The sequence below is a fragment of the Eptatretus burgeri genome, chromosome 12 (assembly GCF_056783735.1).
Source record: "Eptatretus burgeri isolate ZD-2024b chromosome 12, Ebu_testis_v1, whole genome shotgun sequence".
NCBI lineage: Eukaryota > Metazoa > Chordata > Myxini > Myxiniformes > Myxinidae > Eptatretus > Eptatretus burgeri.
The window spans coordinates 18,050,907-18,071,495 of NC_140972.1; the positions used below are offsets into that span (position 1 = coordinate 18,050,907).

The 20,589-nt window shown below is 40.8% G+C and overlaps 1 protein-coding gene across 1 annotated transcript in view; it reads left to right on the forward strand.

Annotated features, from left to right (window-relative positions):
* Positions 1–20,589, forward strand: part of LOC147015187 (NADPH oxidase 2-like) — an 84,517-nt gene that overhangs the window by 22,902 nt on the left and 41,026 nt on the right. Inside the window, exons 5-8 of the mRNA XM_085849741.1 lie at positions 6,284–6,430; positions 9,322–9,503; positions 11,678–11,807; positions 14,126–14,218. Of these exons, the coding sequence (XP_085705867.1) occupies positions 6,284–6,430; positions 9,322–9,503; positions 11,678–11,807; positions 14,126–14,218 (552 nt within the window). The remainder of the gene's footprint in view (positions 1–6,283; positions 6,431–9,321; positions 9,504–11,677; positions 11,808–14,125; positions 14,219–20,589) is intronic.

A 20,589-nucleotide genomic window follows, 5' to 3' on the forward strand; every position in this document is an offset into this window, starting at 1 on the left:
AGTCCCATTTTCCACAACCTCTCCAACAACCCTCTCCAAGAAGTTCAGTCACTCCAGCTATTGGGTCTCACTCTCAGCCATGATCTTTCTTGGACAAACCACATTTCAAATTTGCCCTCCAAAGCCAGTCATGACTGCGTGTCCTCCATCGAACAAAGTGCTCCTTGGCACACCTGAACTCCTGTCCACCTACGAGGCTTTTATCTGCAGATTGATAGAGTACTGCTCTCTCTCCTTTGGGCTGGCTCCCCTGCCTCACACCTTGCTGAGCTTGACGCCATGGAAACCAAGGCCTTCAGGATCACTGGAATCTCCCGTGCTGATGTTGAGTCGATGTGCTTATCACTTCGCCATCACAGACAAGTTGGTGGTCTCTCTGTCTTTTCCTGCCTCCTTTCTGGTCTTGCACCCCCTGACCTCTCTGTCCCCCCCCCCCAGGCTTTTGCAGGGTGCACATGGTCCACCATTAAAAACCTACTGGTGAAACTCCCAAAATCCAGAATTACTGCTCACCTCCACTCATTCCTTCCTCTTATTTTCCCACCTATGAAACAAACTTCCACATTCTCTTCAATCTCATTCTTCCCTCCAGATCTTCAAAACAGCTGTTCTCCACCATCTCAGATCATGCCACACCCAAAACCATGTGGATACATGGTTTACATTGTTTTTACTCTCATTACCCTCACCCCCCCACTCCCCAACCCATTCTACCCACCTTCTTCCAAATTTCCAGTTCTCTCTTCCCGAGAGTTTCCTTCTGTATCCATTTTGTCTGCCTCGTACATCTTTTCGTGCCTCCCCCTCACCCCCTGCCAACCCCCCCACACTCATTATATTTTGTCCTTCACCTCTGATATTGCTCTCTCTCTCTCTCTCTCTCTCTCTCTCTCTCTCTCTCTCTCTCTCTCTCTCTCTCTCTCTCTCTCTCTCTCTCTCTCTCTCTCTCTCTCTCCCTCTCCCTCTCCCTCTCCCTCTCTCTCTCTCTCTCTCTCTCTCTCTCTCTCTCTCTCTCTCTCTCTCTCTCTCTCTCTCTCTCTCTCTCTCTCTCTCTCTCTCTCTCTCTCTCTCCCCTTGATGCTGAATACATAAAAAGAACAATCAATAATGTACCATGCTCTACACAGAGCGTCGGTGCTGCCAAAGCAGTTTCTGTGGCCACGGTTAAACTTGGATGGGTCACCACTCCGGCACAGGAAGTCAGGGAAAAAATTTGGGTTTTGGTTATGGTGCCGATGATAGCTGCCCTACACATCACGAAGGACACTGTACACTTTAACATCCACTTTAACGATATTTGACTTATTGCCGTAGGAATGTGGGATGACAAAATGCTTTCGTCACACTGTATTCAAAATGCCTTCATTACTTTCAGCACATACAAAGGTTTGTTACCATGGAAATGGAAATGCATTCGTTTTGATTGTGAGAAAATGTCAAAGTTGTCTGAATTCCCAGTGTGAGCACCAGGTAGCATTTCAACCGATGGATTCACACATCCAAGTCTCTTAATGCCAATCCCAGACACAATATGAAAAAAGATCCATTCAAGACATTTTTCACTTAAGGTAGTCTGATGATGTTGGTGGCGTCAAATTCTCAAGGCCTTGCCACATGGGTTAAAATATTAATTTGTCACATTCACTAAAGCCCTAATTGTCTCAGCTAAAAGCTAGCTCATCTTTGTAATGCCAAATATGCTGAGAATTCAGTTTATACAAGTAATACTAACATTTATACCTGTATAATATAACGAGACCCAAGAAACATCCGGGGTCATATGCATTGTTGTAAGAGGCCCAAGCTGGATACCCACCTCCAGCATTCCTTCATTCCTCTATTCTTTCATCATTGGAACCAAATCCCTGCGTCTGTTGTCTCTTATACTTCTTTCCAATCATTCAAGGGTGCTGCCCATCAACATTTTTTTCTTCCATACCCACTGCCAATTTATTCAACTCTCACTTGACCCATCCTATATGGCCCATCCTGTGCGCACATTACACTATATTGCTTCACCCTGCACACGCTTATTCCCTTTTCCCAACTGCAAATAAATGGTTGTGCATATCTTCTTCTATCTGTTCCCCTTTATCCTCTGTCAGTCTTTGAACCTGATATGCCGTCTTTTAACTTATCGATGAGCCTCGACGACCACACACAAACGGTCAAGTCAGGATGATCTGAACACAATTTTTTAAAATTTAATATCTTATTCTTTAAAGATGATGTTTTCGCTGTCTAGAAATTATTGTGTTATCAAAAAACGTTGAGTACCGGCAGTTTTGTTCAGCAATGACATGCTGTCGAACTGCATTCTTTATTCGTGTTTTCTGTGTCGGAAAGGCAGAAATAAAACTCTAAGAATGTGATCCGTAGCTAATGTTGATACACATGCTATTTCAATACTTTAACTTTATCTTCCCACTCGGTTTCTTACTACAAACACCGTCACGGTTGCTGGGTGGCACCTGAATTGGGATGTAGATACATGCCTGATCAACCGGGTGTAGTGGCGTGCGCCTGTAATCCGGCTACTCGGAGGCTTGGGTTGGAGGATCGCTTGAAGACGGTAGCTCTGTGCTGGGCCGCGCTATGAGAGGGTGTAGGGCAGCCCGGAATCATGGCGAAACCCAATCCTTATCCCCCGTGTCGTAAGAGGTGAACAGGGTTGCGTCAGGAAGGGCATCTGGCGTAAAACCTGTGCCAAATCAGGATGCGGATCATAACGGATGATCCGCTGTGGCGACCCCTAACGGGAGCAGCTGAAAGACGAACAACAACATACATTCCTGATCAACTAATGTTTCTGGCCAGGTCAAAAAAAAAAAACGTGTAGTTGTGCACACCTCAGTCAATGACATTCCTGTTGTGTTTTTATTATTTAAATTTCCATGGGTCAACATAGATCTCTCACTTTTGGCCTGATGCTTATTGACGTCACCTGTCTATGATAACTACCAAATCCATTTCTTCAATACTCTTCTTTAAGACAATTCAAATTATGACATGATTATCCTCACCATTTTTGAATAAAACAGGGGGATATTGTAATCGGCTTCGAGCACCGTCCATCCGTATGTGTCTGTCAAGCTATCTCCTCCTAAACGGTTGTGCAGAGATTCACCAAACTTGGTAGTTATGATCACCACCTGGTAAAAAGGTGCAAGAGAAGGTGCCCTCGGGGTGGGGTAAAAAGGTCAAACACCAAAAAATGCAATTACGGGCACATCTTAAAATGAAAATTTGTATATGCAATCAATATTGGGGGACGCATGAAATATGTAACGTTTTTTTGGATTTGACCCCCTGGTTCATGCCCCAGGGGATGGGGGACTTCGGGTCAAAATGGGGTAAAAAAAAATTAAAACTCAAAATTTCATATTGGGTCAATCCCGCTGGAACTTTTTGCCATCTTTCAATTTTGCTTTAGATGGGAAGCGTGGGGATTTGTGATAACACACCATGGACTTCGCTCTAGTTTACGATTCATATTATATCCTAATGAAGCAGCCATCTCTCTTCAGGACTGGTCTCCCATATCTACTGCCCCTGATGCTAACTCAGCCTGGGAATTCTTCTACAGAAACCTGTTCTCTCTCCTGCACAGATTCTTCCCATCTCATCTTCAATTATCCTGTCCTTCTTCCTGCCCATGGTACACTCAATCCTGTGGTGAGGCAGTTACTCTGAAAAACTTCCCTTCAGTGTGTGTCCACTCTCAGGAAAGCCAGAAAACAACACCTGTCCAATCTAATGAATGAACTTTCAAACTTGTTTCCCTCCTCTAAAACCTGGTGGCACCTTGTTAGGTCTGTCTCTGGTGTATGCTCCCCTTACATCTCTTCCCTCTCTTCAAATGGCACCATAGTCGACTCTGCTCCTGAGAAGGTGAAATGCTTCAATTCCGTATTTACTTCCAGATCTTGTGTCCCCAACCCCTCACTCTCGGTCCCCACATTTCCCTACTATACCCAACTGTTCCAGGACTCTGTGTCTTTTCCACATGAGAAGGAGAAGGTTCTTTCAACCCTCGACTCTGACTCTGCTACTGGATCGGACGGCATCAGCTCAAGTGTCCCAAAACCTGCTGCACATCCTCTCTCTGCCCTTTTCACCCGGCCATTTGTACTACATCATCTTCCATCTGTTGGAAATCTACCAACACCACTGCACTACACAAATGATAGAAAACTGATTCCCTTAGCAATAGACCTATCAGCTTACTTCCAGCAAGGTAATGATGTCAATCATCGCAGTTGACATTAAATCCCTCATTTTCTCCAACAACCTCATCTCAGATCACCAACTTGGATTCAGATCAAGTCACTCCACTTTGGACATGCTGCTTCAACTCACCCAACAATGGATGGAGGCCTTCAATGTCAGACATGAGTTCAGGGCGGTCTCTCTGGACATATCTTGTGATATTGATACAGTCTGGCATCCTACCTTACTCTCCAAACTCTCTGCCTATGGCACCCAAGATCAACTCCACGTGTAGCTTACTGACTTCCTCTACCCTCATAGCCAACAGTGGCTCTCAACGGAATCCTTTCATCTCCTCTCCCTGCCAAGGCTGGAGTGCCTCAAGGTATTGTTCTGGGCCGTCTTTTTCCTGATCTTCATAAATGATATTTTTGACTCTGGAAAATTTCCTTTTTCTATTTGCTGATGACTCCACCCTCTGCTGTGACATCTCTCATCGTTCAGACAGGTAGACTGCAGCCTCTTCCCTCTCAGCAGACCTTGATAGAATCGCAAGCTGGTCAAACACTTGAAATATGTCTTTCAATCCTGACAAATCTCACACTCTCACTGTCTCTCTCTCAAAGGACCATTTGGCAAACCTTCCGATCTATTTTCTTAACAATCCTCTTGGGGAATTTGAGTCATTCAAACTCCCGCGTCTCACAAGATCTTTCTTGAGCAAACCACATTTCAAAGTTGGCCTTCAAAGCCAGTCATAACCGTGCATCCTCCATCGAACAAAGTCCTCCTTGGCACACCTGAACTCCTGTCCCTATATGAGGCTTTTATCTGCAGATTGATAAGAGTACTGCTCTCCCCTCTGGGCTGGCTCTCCTGCATCACTTCTTGCTCAGCTTGACGCCATGGATACCAAGGCCTTTAAGATTATTGGAATCTGCCACGCTGAAACCGATTGAGTCTATGGGCCTCTCACTTTGCCATCACATGTAGGTCCGTGGTCTCTCTTTCTTCTATTGCCTCCTTTCTGGTCTTGAACCTTCTGCTCTTGCTGTGCCCTTGTCCTCCTCCACCCCCCCCAGGTTTCTGCAGGGCAGACATGGTCCACCTTCAACCCCCTTCTGGTGAAACTAACTAAATCCTGGATCACTGCTCAATTCCACTCAATTGTTCCTCTTTTTTTTCCTGACTATGGAACCAACTTCCACATTCTCTTCGATCACACCTTCCCACCATCTCTTCAAGACATCTGTTCACCACTATCTCAGATCGTCCCCAATTCAAAACCATTATCTTCTCTACCCTCGTTAATCCCCACCCCAATCCCTCCTCCTTCCAAATTTCCAGTTTATCCCTCCTGAGAGTTTTCTTCTGTACCCGTTTTGTCCACCCAATGTATCCTCTCCTGCCCCCCATTCCTCCCCACACCCATAGTTTGTCTGCTTCCCTCTGCCTTGGCCTTTCGCTATGTTGTTGGTGTTTCCCCCGTCTCTCTGCTGTTCCTATTGTCCCGTTGCGTCCTGATCCGTTCAGTCTACTAGGACTAGCTCTTCCATGAGCCTCGACTTTGCATACAAAAAACACCAAACGTAATTTGCAAATCATTATATGTCTCATCAGTCCACTTAATTAACACATATTGTCCATTAACTCCTTTCATTGAAGTGTCCTTATAAGAGGCCTGTTTTGGGTTGCCTTCTTTGGTATCTCAGATATGAATCACACTTTTACATATCGATCATAATATCCTTTGGGTTAATATAAAAGTACAATGCTTTCTCCCTATACTATGTCCTTGTCTTCCATGTGCATAATCCTTATGTGGAGCATTTGATCGTTTTTATATAATAAAATAAAAGTAATAAATTGTTCTTTATTCTGTGTGTAATTTTGTTGAAAACACAATTTTTGCCTTATCTTAAAACTGTGGAATTCTCCAGGAAATGTGATTTCAACCATTAATGTTTGATCAACATTCTCTTTTGAGCCATTGCATTGGATATCTGAATTCAGACCCCATTTAAATCTTAACACCCAATTTCCCAACTCTCACTTTTTGTTTTTTTACCCCGACCTCACAGCTGTGCACATCATTGCTCACGTGTTTAACCTGGAAAGGTATGCAGGAGCTTGGAGTGCAGACGAAAATAACACTTTACTCGGAGCTTTATCTCGAATTGATGGAAATGGATATCTGAACCCAATGCGCAATGAGAACATGGTACATATCCACATATCTGCGAGTCTGAGTACGCTTCGTTTGAAATGTTGAGCTAATATAACCTCCACTTGGGAGTTATTGTCTAATTTGGAGACATTTATTTCACCACTCTCTTATCCCTTCCCTGACCACCCACACACCGTCTTAACCCCCTCTCTTCCTTTCCTACCACAACTCTGTCTTTATTTTCCTACAGTAAAAATTTTGCTAGATTTTTGGAGTGTATCGGAAAGTGATAGATACATTGCTGGTATATGTTTGTCTTTGCTGTGCTAACCTCATGCAGTACACATAAGTATGGATCAGAATGATAATATAATCAAAAGTCTGTTCCTCTTAATGTATTCAGGTTTTTGGCGGGGTTTTACCCCACGCACGCGTCGCGAAAACCAGGGGGTTAAGCAATTGGTTTATGTCTGTCCGTCCGTCCATCCGTCTGTCCGTCTGTCTTATCAGTTTATGATCGAGGAACAACTTATTCCAACTGAATGTTATGTTTTGAACATGAATTGGATCATGTATAGGAAGACAAGCATGCCGTTTAGCTGTACTTTGGCTCTGTATTTGTTCTGATCACACGTGTGCAAAGAGGTGAGATCATCTTTTTTTTTTACTCTGTTTACCTGGCAATCAAACAAAATTGGAAAATCATTCCAAGCAGGAAATTTACTGTTTTTTGAGGACGTTATAAAGGACACAAACAACATGCGTGAAGAACTAATGTAACGTGCTGGAATGATAAGGTGATGATGTACTTGACACTGGGTAAAATGGCGGTAAAACCGGGAATAAGTTGATTTATTTGCCTTTAAACTTTTATTTAAATTTAATTTTACAGTTCAACACCGCAGAACAGAAATTGCCTTCACAATACTTGCAAGAACCATGCTATACAAGTATGTTGATATAAAGCATCACAGGGGATGGCATGTGAGATGACGAACAAGGGTCTGCCAATATGGCCACATGTACGATTCCGATTGATGCTGCATTCTATTTCAGTGGCACCAAACTTCCAGATTTTTTAAAACACTTTAAAATCATTATTTTATTTAAATTGAAGTATATTCTTGAACACTCCTTGGGGTATCACGTTCTATGAATTATCTAGTAACTAGATAATTATCTAGTAACTACATTCTAGTTAGTACGGTGATTGCTCCGTTTATAACATCTCAAAGAATTCCAGTGGAATGTGCAACAAAGCCACAAACCTTTACCTTTCTTTCACTAATGCTCAAAATCAAACAGTATGTTGGATAGGAATTCCATTTAATACCGTAACAATAGTTCTAACTTTTGACAGTTCAATGGTGAAAAGATTTGCAATACACACCCACATTGATAAAGAGTGATGTCTGACAGGATGGTGCAGAAATAGCAAACTTAAGCTTTTATCTCTCTCGTATGGGTTTGATTCCTGACCTGACTATAAACTGTCCAATTGTTGCTTCCCAGGCAGGCCATTGCATCACAAAGTGTAGCGTCCCTTGGACAGATAGATGTGAAGCTCGGTAAACTGTCTTTTGTGAGAGTAGTTGAATTATCGCTACACCCTGGAGGAGTTATTGCCACACCCAACTCATTCAGTCGAACATCAGGCCTGGCCAGCAGGTTCATGAAAGTCGTGGGCCAAAACCTTTCCCCGACTGATCCTTCAAAAAGGTGGGAATGGTTGGGGCCATGAAAGAGGTGTTAATAGTGGTGGTAGTATATTGATAAGGAGTAGTATTTCACATTCCCTGAAGGTACATTCAGACATTCCAGTTACAATACCCACGATTCAAAACTATCGTATGAGTTATTTAGTTTGTTATAATTCAGTTAACGGGGGAAGGAGGGGGACTGATGTGGACTTTTTATTGTAGAACATGTAGAAATATTGTTCATTGTAGGAATTTTATACAATGATATTGTCTAAGTTAACAAGTAAGGCATTAGTGGTGCACCGAACTATGATAAAACCAAGATGGTGGCCAATATAGTCACAAGTGCTGTGAAACACAGATGCGTCATTAAGCTATATGTTGAAGGAACATGAATTCAGTTGAATTCATGTCCTCCTTATAGTTGTGCGGGGAACTGAGTTTATAAATGGCCATTAATCAGGAAGGGATCTTGAGTATTTTCACGTACATCAACTGCTATCATGCAAGCAAACATTAACCCTTTGAACCCCAGCAGCCGTTTTACCGGCCGCTATTCAAACCTCCATATACCTGAGTGGCCGTGTTTTTCTCCAGGGAGCCCAGGATGGGACAGCCGAAAGTCCAAGGAGCTCAGGGTTTAAAGGGAATCCCATTACCCCCAAGCCATTTTAGCCCCAATATCTACTTGTTCTTCTTTATTTGCCCCAATTATTCCCACATCATGGGTTCAGTTGGGGAACTCTTATGACCAAAGTATTCACAAACTTACTGGCCAGGCCTGATGTTCGACTGAAGGTGGCAGGGATTTGGGAGTCTGCCAGGGTGTTGGTAATAGCCATGATAATTCAACAACTACACAAAAGACACCATGAGATTTTTAACATCTACCAATGACCTGTGCAGGCAGACTGGTTCTTCAGCTTAACATCAATCTGAATAACGGCACACAGATTGATTGATGCATCACCCTGCATTCAAAACAACAGGGTGAGTTTATAGCTGGGTGAGCTTCCACACCTCAGGATAGACAGTTTAACCTCTAAGCTTTCTGTTAGTCATTATTAACAGAGAAGTGTGTGTGTGTGTGTATGTATATGTATGTATGTAAGTAAATATTATATATGCATTGTTTTCCTCTTAATCCCTCACTTCTTTGTTACTTCATGTTATTAACAGAGAAATCACTTTCACTTCCCCTTTTATATTCCCTTACACCCCAATCCCACCAACCGATTGATATAGACCCCTCTTCTGGCATCAGTAACAACAGTGGCAGGTATTACAGGAATCGTGGCTACGATTTGCCTGTTCCTCCTACTCAGTTCATCGATGACTCTGATTCGCCGGTCATTCTTTGAACTGTTCTGGCTGACCCACCACCTCTCTGCAATCTTTTACATCGCCATCGCTTTCCATGGATATGGGTAAATAATTTATTCACATGTCTTAAAAACTCATCTGTTTGTTTCATTGTGAGAATTCCTAACCTCACACTCATTATTAAGCTCATACAAAACAATTAACCACACCCACCCCCTTTCCTTGATGGTGTCCTTTCCCAGATATTTACTTTCAAGCTGGGGTTCCACAAGGTAGCTTTGGGACCTACATTGGTCTTGATCTACATCATTGATCTGTCTGGGCCTGGTGTTGGCTTAATGGTGAAGGAGGCTGGATTAACATCTTAAGGTCTTGAGTTCAAGCCCTGTCGTGCTGTTGAATTAACACCGGGGTGGTTTGACTCAGCTTGTTATCCTTCTGAGGTCAGCAAAATGAATACCAGCTTACTGTTAATAGGGGTCATTGGATCAGCAGCACAGCCACACACCAGAAAATGATGCAGCCAGCACCTTTTGGCTGTATATAAATAAATAAGTTTATCCGACTGATTTTCTTAAAAGCCAATGCACCGAAGAAATGATTGGCCTTCTTGGTCTTGGGCATCTTCTCAATAACTTATTTCTGTCTTTGCCAGACTCTAACGTTACTCTCATCGAGATCAAACATGTGACTAGCTGCTCTGTTACATACAATTCAGCCTAACGGATGACTTCTAAGAATAACAATATGATGAACGACGTGGCATGTTGAATGTATTCAACAACTCTTACTGATTGATATGTGACATATATCAGATTAGCACAGTAAGAGCTTGTTAGTAACTCTAAAGTGTCATTAGCTTACTGTAATTCTCAATCAATCAAATGTGCTGCATTGCATGTGTTAATCACCAAGCTTATTTTGCTGCTATGGCAATATTAAATTTTTTTATTATTATTTTTTTAAGCAAATTAATGTATTATAATCGAACAATTTAAATTCTTCAATCAAAATAATTATTATTCAGAGCAAAAAATACACGTTCACTGTTGAATAAGATATCAAACAATGCACTGCATTTTGTCCCCCTTCCCTCCAACATGATCAGAGATGGGAGACATTGAAATGAGCTCCGTCCGACCGACCAATCATCCGTCCACGTACTTTTGTGTGCACGATAGTTTTTTTAAAAAAATGTTGAACATTTTGCTTTCATATTGCAGGTATCTTTTCTTTGTGACATTATCTCAACCTGATTAGAATGCGACCGTGACTGGCTGAATTCTGTTGTTCTGGCAACCACCTTGGTAACTCGGCTTGCGTACGTGCTGTAAAAAGCGTTCAAGATGTAACTTTCATATTACACAGATCTATTCCTCATACCACCCAGAAGGTGGGGGACCGAGAGTATCAGCTCCTTGTTGAGATTGTGGCAACCATTAATAAAGGTCAGTCTTGTGTCAATGCGAGAAATCTGATGCAATGGAGCTTTCACTTTGGTTGTCGTGAACAATACGCACCCCAAATGTCGATCAGATATACAGTATCTGGGAAGAAAGTGTGGCTAATACACGAGTGATTATGGTGTATTATTTTTCCACACAACAAACACCTTTTATGTTTCTCTACAAGGACAAGTTCGAGTGGCAATTGATGCATGGCACAGCAGGAAAGGTGTTCAGCAATTGCACAGTTGCTGTGATGCGCAATACCGATCATACCAATCATTCCGCGATCGTTACCCGACCCATCAGGATTCTTTCAGAAACATCTGTGGAATCAAAATATGTGGTTGATCGCAAGTAGAGCTGCCAGGCGTGCAGGTTACCAACACCGATGTGGCAGATGAGGGAGATTTATAGCCTGACATTAGGCTGGGATCGAAAAACTATTTCGATGATTTTCCCTTCCAGTTCAAGATACTTGGCGTGTCTCGATATTGAAAATAGAGCAATAAAAAGACAAATGCATGACTCATCTTGATATTATTATCATAACCTTGATGTGTTTTACAATGTTGTTGTCTTTTAGCTTTGTCCATACTGCATCTCAATCTTTAGGGCAACAATAGCGACTGTGATGCACAACGACAGTAAGCAAGAAATGAAAAATAGTACGTCACACACAATTCAATGCAAATGCCTTTTCCCAAAAATAAAGGCAAGGATTGACATTTCAACCACTGTGTTGCTTTTGATCATAAACTGTGCGACGGAGAGCAAGTTAACCCGTTCAGATATTTCTTCATCTATCTCTCCCACTCCCTCCTTCTCCTTAGGAGGATTGTTCGAGGACAAACACCAGAATCGTTAAAGAACCACGATCCAGATATTTGCTCCGACAAATTCAACAATTGGGGCTCCAATACAACTTGTCCTCTGCCTCAATTTGTAGGATTACCACCAAAGGTAAATTAATCTTTTAAACCTTCTTCCTCTCCTATACCTGCTGGCATTCATTAACCTATTCATGTACCTCCGATCACCTCAATCCCAATGTCTCAGAATTAAACACAAGTCGATTTTGCAGTGGATCCACTAATGTCATATTAATACCGCATTGTGTTTTCTCCCATTTTCTGCTTATTTTCTTGCAATTAGACGTATTTATGACATGAAAAGAAGAGGAGGGGTGATAGAAGCTGACAACCATTTGATTTTGTTGTTGAGAGATACAAGTAAATGCATTTTGTCCCATCACACCTGTGTCACATATACATCAAAATACTCAATACTACTTCTTCGTTTGTATACTGTGCAAGGTTGCGGGTATCAGTATTCGCTGAGGGTGCGACTGTGCCCCTGATGCAAAGCCCTCTGCTGGTTAGGGCAGAAATTTGTAATTTGTTCATGGTGCCGGCAATAGCTCGCCTACTCTTCGCGAAGGACACCGTGGGATCTATAACGTCTACTAATGAATGCTGGCAGATGGGAATCCAGTTAAACGTCCATCCGAGGGACAGCGCACACATTGATGAATCACGCTGCCTGTGAAACACCAGGATGACAGTTTATAGCTGGGTCGGATTCAAATCCAGGCTAGACAGCTTTGAGGTGAGTGTGCCTACCTGTAGGTCTCGGCCATCCTTTCAGCCCAATACTCAACTACTGTATATCGTGCTAATTCTATGGCTAATCCCAAGCAAGGAAATGGGCCAGGATACACGTTCTTTTCGAAAGACATCTTAGGATCTTTAATGTGCCTAACTTAAATGCAGATGGGACAGCCGGCTTTACATCCTCTGCTGGCACTGCGTGTCTCTAATAATTGGTAAGTGCTGTTGAAAGCATTTATAACATTAGTTTTTGTAACAGCAGCCTTCGTTGGAGCAGAGAAACTGGGCCAGAGAGATATTGAGGCAAAATAGCCAATGAAGTTGTCTCATGTCAATTAAGAGCAAAATGGCTGCCATCTGGGGACAAAACGACCTTGAAGTTATCTGGTTCTTTGTCAGACTTTGATGTTGACACCAGATATCACGTAAAGGCAGACTGCCTGTTTCCCCTTGGGAGAGTAAATCACAGCAGGGTGGTTGCATCTTGTGAGAGCCAGCCTTGAGCTGCTGCGATGCACAACTACAGTAAGTTGTTTCCTCTGCCCACCCAAGGGGGATGGAAGTTATCTTTTCACCCTGTCTGGCTGTTTGGTACTTCCAAAGTCTAAGATTTTTTTATTCACGTGTATTGGTCGGTCAACTTTGTTATTCTGTTTGTCTGTCTGTCTGTTTGTCAACCACCTACAGGTCACAATTTTAAACCAACCTTCACAAAACTTTACCAAGTGGTAGAGGTCGGCACAACTGAGAAGCTTATTGATTTTGAGGTCAAAGGTCATCTTAAGGTCGGATTTCCTAGATTGGCATTTTTCATCCGATTGACTTGAAAGTTTAACACGATTTGCATATTGGGTCAATGAATTGGGAAACCAACTATTTTGGAGGTCAGAGTCAAAGGTCAACTCAAGGTCAAACTTTTAATATCAATTTTCATCTGAAAAATCGTCAATTTTTCATCTGATTAACTTGAGAATTAAACAGCAATTGCATAGTCAATCACTGAATTGGCAAAGAAACTGTTTTGAGGTCAAGAGGTCAAAGGTTAACTCAAGGTTAAACTTCTAAAATCATTAAATTCCATCTGAAAAATCGTCAATTTTCATCCGATTGACCTGAGCTTTGATTTAATATCCTCAGTTTTTAATCTCAATGAAATGGACAATTCGATGCATCCATGGCACCTTTTTGGCGCGAGTTGGGGGGGGGGAGTGTGTTTTGCAAGTATCGTGTGAAGCACGACGTGTATGTTGTTTGTTTGTTTGTGTGCAGGATATCTCAAAGGTTGTGGACAGATTCCGATGAAATTTGGTGGGCAGGTTCAGTGTGTGACAAGGACAAATTGATTAGATTTAGATGAAGATCTGCTACGGATCCGTATCTGAGAATTTTTAAAGTGATTCTTCACCATTGAGAGTAAGGGCTAAAAACGATACTGTATATAGCACGATATCTCAGAAAGTTTTTGACGGATTCGGACGAACCTTGGTGGACAGGTTCGGTGTGTGATGAGGACGAATTGATTTGATTTTGGTGAAGATCCGGATCCGGGCGGAGGGATAGGCTCTCTCAAGTGCCATTCTAGTTTTAAATGTATTATGGTTTTCTTTCAATGTGCTCATTTCACTTCATACTTTCATGATTGTTTTGTACTTGTTTCCAATCTCTCCATAGACATGGAAGTGGATCCTGGCACCAATGGTGCTTTATGCTTTGGAGAGAGGTTTACGCTTCTACCGTGCCCAGCAGACAGTCGCAATCACCAGGGTAAATGTTTCTCTTCATTTCTGTCAGCCCAAGTCTTGAGTTACTGCTTCAGTTTTTTTCGATCCTCGTGGAGGATCTCTGTCTTACTCATGTTGTTGTTCTTCATCTTCTTCTTGTGGACTTTTTTGTTTCACAGCCTACAGTTTTCATCGAAACTTCCTAAAACTTGGCAGGTATATGTAAAAATACCCTGCGCAGACAGTAACCATCTCCGATTTTAAAAATTCCTCCTCGCAAAAAAGTTATGACATCAAAATATCTCCGCGAATGGAAATCGCCTAAAAATTATCTCTGAAACTGGGCAAGCTTTTTGAATTCTGTTTGCGGGAATCGAACAGGGCATTAGCAGAGATGAATTACCACACATATGATACATCACTATGACGTCATATCCATTTTTATGATGTCATTCCTATTTTTTGACATTTTTTTGTTTCACAACCCAGAGTTTACATCGGATCTTCATGAAACTTGCCATGTATATGCAGAAAGCCCACGCGTAGGCAGTAACCATCTCCGATTTTGGAAATTCTTCCGAGAAAAAAAAGTTGACGTCATAATATCGCCGCTAATGGAAATCACCTATACCATTATCTCCGGAACCAGGCAAGCTGTTTGAATTTTGTTTGCGGGAATCAAGCCGGGCATTAGCACAGATAATTTATCGCAAACCTCATACATCACAATGAGGTCATATTCGTTTTTATGATGTCATCATGAAGAGGACGAGGATCTTAGCTCATTTGAGCTTGTTGTTTTTACCCAGCACACATGAAGCAAAGAGCAGGGTTAAGCAACTGGTTAATGTCCAAAGAACCAATGTAATATATTAGATAGGGTGATGAAATAGCCACTGGGTAGAAGGCAGTAAATTCTGGATTTATTCATACATCCTTCAAAATCTTTATGTTATTTAGATTGAATTATATACTTTAAAACTGTAGAACACAAATCAGCTTTCTTGTCATTTCCAAAACCCTTCCGTTTAGCACGATTTGGACATGTTATATAGGGTGGTGTACAAGAGTGATTATAAGACTGCTTCAGACACGCTAAACCTCCGGAATTTATTTTTAAACTATCCTCGAATCGAAATCATTATTTTCTGAAACTTGAAGTATATACTTCAACACAGCATGGGTTATCGTGTTCTATGGAATCTTTGGGTACCCTCGCCAGAGGAGAGGGTATTTCATTTGGGTTTGTTTGTCTGTGCTGAATGTGCTAACATATGCCACCTCGTGGTCACCCATAGTACACGTTCTCTTTTTCAACTGAGTGCCTCAATAAAGTATGTACAATAACAATGTGAGTACATCGATAAAGTATGTACAATAACAATGTGAGTACATCTATAAAGTATGTACAATAAGAATGTGTGTATATCTACAAAGAATGTACAATAAGAATGTGGGTACATCTATAAAGTATGTACAATTAGAATGTGTGTACATCTTTCAAGTATGTGCAATAAGAATGTGTGTGCATCTATAAAATATGTATAATAAGAATGTGTGTACATCTATAAAGTATGTACAATTAGAATGTGAGTACATCTATAAAGTATCAACAATTAGAATGTGAGTACATCCATAAAGTATGTACAATAAGAATGTGTGTACATCTATAAAGTATGTTCAATAAGAATGTGTGTCCATCTATAAAGTATGTACAATTAGAATGTGAGTACATCTATAAAGTATGTACAATGAGAATGTGAGTTCATCAATAAAGTATGTTCATTTAAAATGTGAGTACGTCTTTAAAGTATGTACAATTAGAATGTAAGTACATCTATAAAGTATGTACAATAAGAATTGTGTCCATCCATAAAGTTTGTACAATAACAATGTATGTACATCCATAAAGTATGTACAATAAGAATGTGTGTGCAACCATAAAGTTTGTACAATAACAATGTGAGTACATCTATAAAGTATGTACAATTAGAATCTGAGTACGTCTCAAAACTACGTACAATTATGTGAGTATCTCGATAAAGTTCATTCAATCAGAATGTGAGTAAGTCAATAAAGTATGTACAATAAGAATGTGTGTTCATCTTTAAAGTGTGCACAATTATGATGCGAGTTCAACTATACAGTATGTACAATTAAAATGTGTGTACATCTATTAAGTATGTACAATTAGAATGTGTGTACATCCATAAAGTTTGTACAATAAGAATGTGTGGACATCTTTCAAGTATGTACAATTAGAATGTATTTCTCTGAAGTTGTTCAATTAGAATGTTAGTACATCAATAAAATATGTACAATTAGAATGTGAGTACGTCTGTACAGTATGCACAATTCGAATGTAAGTACCTCTATATAGTCTGTACAATTAGAATGTGAGTTCGTCGATAAAGTATGTACAACAAGAATGTGTGTACATCGATAAAGTATGTACAATTAGAATGTGAGTACGTCTATAAAGTATGCACAATTAGAATGTGAGTACATCAATAAGGTATGTTCAATCAGAATGTGTGTACATCCATAAAGTATGTACAATAAGAATGTGTGTACATCTATAAAGTATGTACAATAAGAATGTGTGCACATCTATAAAGTATGTACAATAAGAATGTGTGTACATCTATAAAGTATGTACAATAAGAATGTGTGTACATCTATAAAGTCTGTACAATAAGAATGTGTGTACATCTAAAAGTATGTACAACAAGAATGTGTGTACATCTATAAAGTATGTACAATTCGAATGTGAGTACATCTATAAAGTATGCACAATAAGAATGTGTGTTCATCTATAAAGTATGTACAATTAGAATGTCATTGCATCTATAAAGTATGTACAATTAGAATGTGAGTACATCTATAAAGTATGTACAATTAGAATGTGTGTACATCTAAAAAGTATGTACAATAAGAATGTGTGTACATCTATAAAGTATGTGCAATAAGAAATTGTGTACATCGATAAAGTATGTACAAATAAAATGTGAGTTCTTCAAAAAGTATGTACAATAAGAATGTGTGTACATCTATAAAATATGTACAATTAGCATGTTCGTCCATCTATAAAGTATGTACAATTAGAATGTGAGTACATCTATAAAGTATGTACAATTAGAATGTGAGTACATCTATAAAGTATGTACAATTAGAATGTGTGTACATCTATAAAGTATGAACACTGAGAATGTGTGTACATCTATAAAGTATGTACAATAAGAATGTGTGTACATCTATAAAGTATGTACAATAAGAATGTGTGTCCATCTATAAAGTGTGTACAATAATAATGTGTGTACATCTATAAAGTGTGTACAATTAGAATGTGAGTACATCGATAAAGTATGTACAATTAGAATGTGAGTACATCGATAAAGTATGTACAATTAGAATGTGAGTACATCTATAAAGTATGTACAATTAGAATGTGTGTACATCTATAAAGTATGAACACTGAGAATGTGTGTACATCTATAAAGTATGTTCAATAAGAATGTGAGTACACCTATAAAGTATGAACACTGAGAATGTGTGTACATCTATAAAGTATGTACAATAAGAATGTGTGTACATCTCTAAAATATGTACAATTACAATGTGAGTAAATCTATAAAGTCTGTGCAATGAGAATGTGAGTTCATCTATAAAGTATGTACAATTCGAACGTGAGTATGTCCCTAAAGTATGTTCAATAAGAATGTGTGTACATCCATTTAGTATGTACAATAAGAATGTGTGTACATCCATAAAGTTTGTGCAATAAGAATGTGTGTACATCTATAAAGTATGTACAATATAGAATGTGTGTACATCTATAAAGTATGTCCAATTATTATGCGAGTACATCTATAAAGTATGTACAATTAGAAGGTGAGTACGTCTATAAAGTATGTACAATTAGAATGTGAGTACGTCTATAAAGTATGTACAATTAGAATGTGGGAACATCAAGAGAATATGTACAATTACAATGTGAGTATGTCTATAAAGTATGTACAATTAGAATGCAAGTACCTCTATAAAGTATGTACAATTAGAATGTACGTACTTCGATAAAGTATGTACAATTAGAATGTGAGGACGTCCATAAAATATGTCCAATTAGAATGTGAGTACATCTATAAAGTATGTGCAATTATTATGCGAGTCCATCTATAAAATATTTGCAATTAGAATGTGAGGACGTCTATAAAGTCCTGACAATAAGAATGTGTGTACATCTATAAAGTATGTACAATTGGAATGTGAGTACATCTGTAAAGTATGTACAATTAGAATGTGAGGACATCTACAAGGTATGTGCAATAAGAATGTGTGTATATCCATAAAGTATGTACAATTAGAATGTGAGTACCTCTATAAAGTACTACAATTACAATGTGATTAAGTCAATAAAGTATGTACAATTAGAATGTGAGTACGTCCCTAAAGTATGTACAATTAGAATCTGAGTTCATCTATAAAGTATGTACAGTTAGAATGTAAGTATGTCCATAAAGTAGGTACAATTAGAATGCGAGTACCTCAAAAAGTATGTACAATTAGAAGTAAGTACCTCTATAAAGTATGTACAATTAGAATTTGAGTACATCTATAAAATATGTACAATAACAATGTGAGTATGCCTATAAAGTATTGTTGCGAATTTGCGCCCGCCGGCGTGCAAACGGCGACGTGATTCGAATGGCGGCATGTCGCCCACCGGACGGACAATCTGTCGTGACCCTCTCGGACTCACGCCGGGAGCTCGTCACGGGTGGGCCTTTCATCCTCACCACGATCGTGCCAATCGGCCACCCGCGTGGGATAGGGTTGTTCGCCAAACTCGACCTACCTAAGTACCCACGCGGATGGTAGACCGGGCGATCGCACCTCGCCGCAGGTCGACTCCAGACACGGGCCGCTTAAGTAATCCGTTCCGTGCTATCGGGATAACCGAGCGGTGTTATCGTCGGCCTTGACGGTTCCGATTAATTATCGGGCGTATTAAGCCCACGACGAACCCGTTAAGTGAAGCAAGATGGAGATTCAATTAAAGAAAAGACGAAGCGAAACGGGAAAACAGTTCAACATAATGCACATTCATTCCGCGGCACACGGAGAGCACACATATACAGCCAAACAGAATGCACATAAAGCAATTTAAAACAACAACAACAACAACAATGCAGAGCTACGACCGACTACGCGAGCACACGGCAACACTTAACAGTTTTACTTCACCAGACTGGCGCCGACACACACACACACGTTTACACCAAACCCCAAAAGAAAATGGAAGTGCGACTTCCCTAATCCCGTCGAGTCCTCCTTCTGCGACCGCAACTCCGAGCCCCTCCGGCGTGCTCCGCGAGCTCGTGCCGCGTGTCGATCGTGTGGTCCGCTCGACAGTACGGACAGGGTTTTGGGGAAACGGACGGGGTTTGTTCGGCGCTGTTTTTCCGCGCTCGCGCACTTGGTCAACGAAGCAAGGCAGGAACAACAAGCTCGCGACTCGAGCCAGAAGACGACCATGAAGACCAACCCTCACTCCAACTCTCGACCAACCCCTCTCGACCAACGACGCTTGACCAACCACCCCAACAACAACCCAAGGTCCGTCCTGTCCGCCTTTTGTAGCGCGGGGCTCCGCCATTCGCTCCACCCCGTTTTCGGCTCCGCCTCCCTTTGAGCTTCTTGGAGAAGCTTCTCGAAGGGGGGTGTGACCTCTCGCTTTCCCTCCACCCCATGCCATGCGGGGGCCGGAGGAGCCAGGGAATTATTCCCCCAAAAAGAGGCCCCCACCTTTTCTCACCTTTGACCCCTGCATCGCCCCTCCTCCACACCGAGCGCGGAGAACCTCGATGGGAAAAACAGGCGGGAAAACCCCCGAGCATCGTTGTTGGTTTTTGTTTGTTCCCGGAGATCATTACCGCACAGGGCCTACTGAATGGTGAGTGGCGAAGATGTGGTAGCGTTGATGGTAGAGGTGGCGTGATTGTAGTGTGGTTGGCGCTGTGGTGGGGATGGCGTGGTTGTTGAGATGCTGTTTGTTTGAAATAAAAGGTAGAACAGAAAAAATGGCTAACTCAAATCGTCACAGCCTGGATGGATCACATAAATTCCCTCTATACAACAGGTTTGGGCTAACTACACATGTACTTGCAGAGATATCTCACATACGGGACCTGAATGGTGGTTTGCGAATTTCCACAACCGTAACAGTATGTACAATTAGAACATGAGTACCTCTATAAAGTACTACAATTACAATGTGAGTAAGTCAATAAAGTATGTACAATTAGAATGTGAGTACGTCTATAAAGTATGCACAATTAGAATGTGAGTACATCTACAAAGTATGTACAATTAGAATGTGTGTACATCTATAAAGTATGAACACTGAGAATGTGT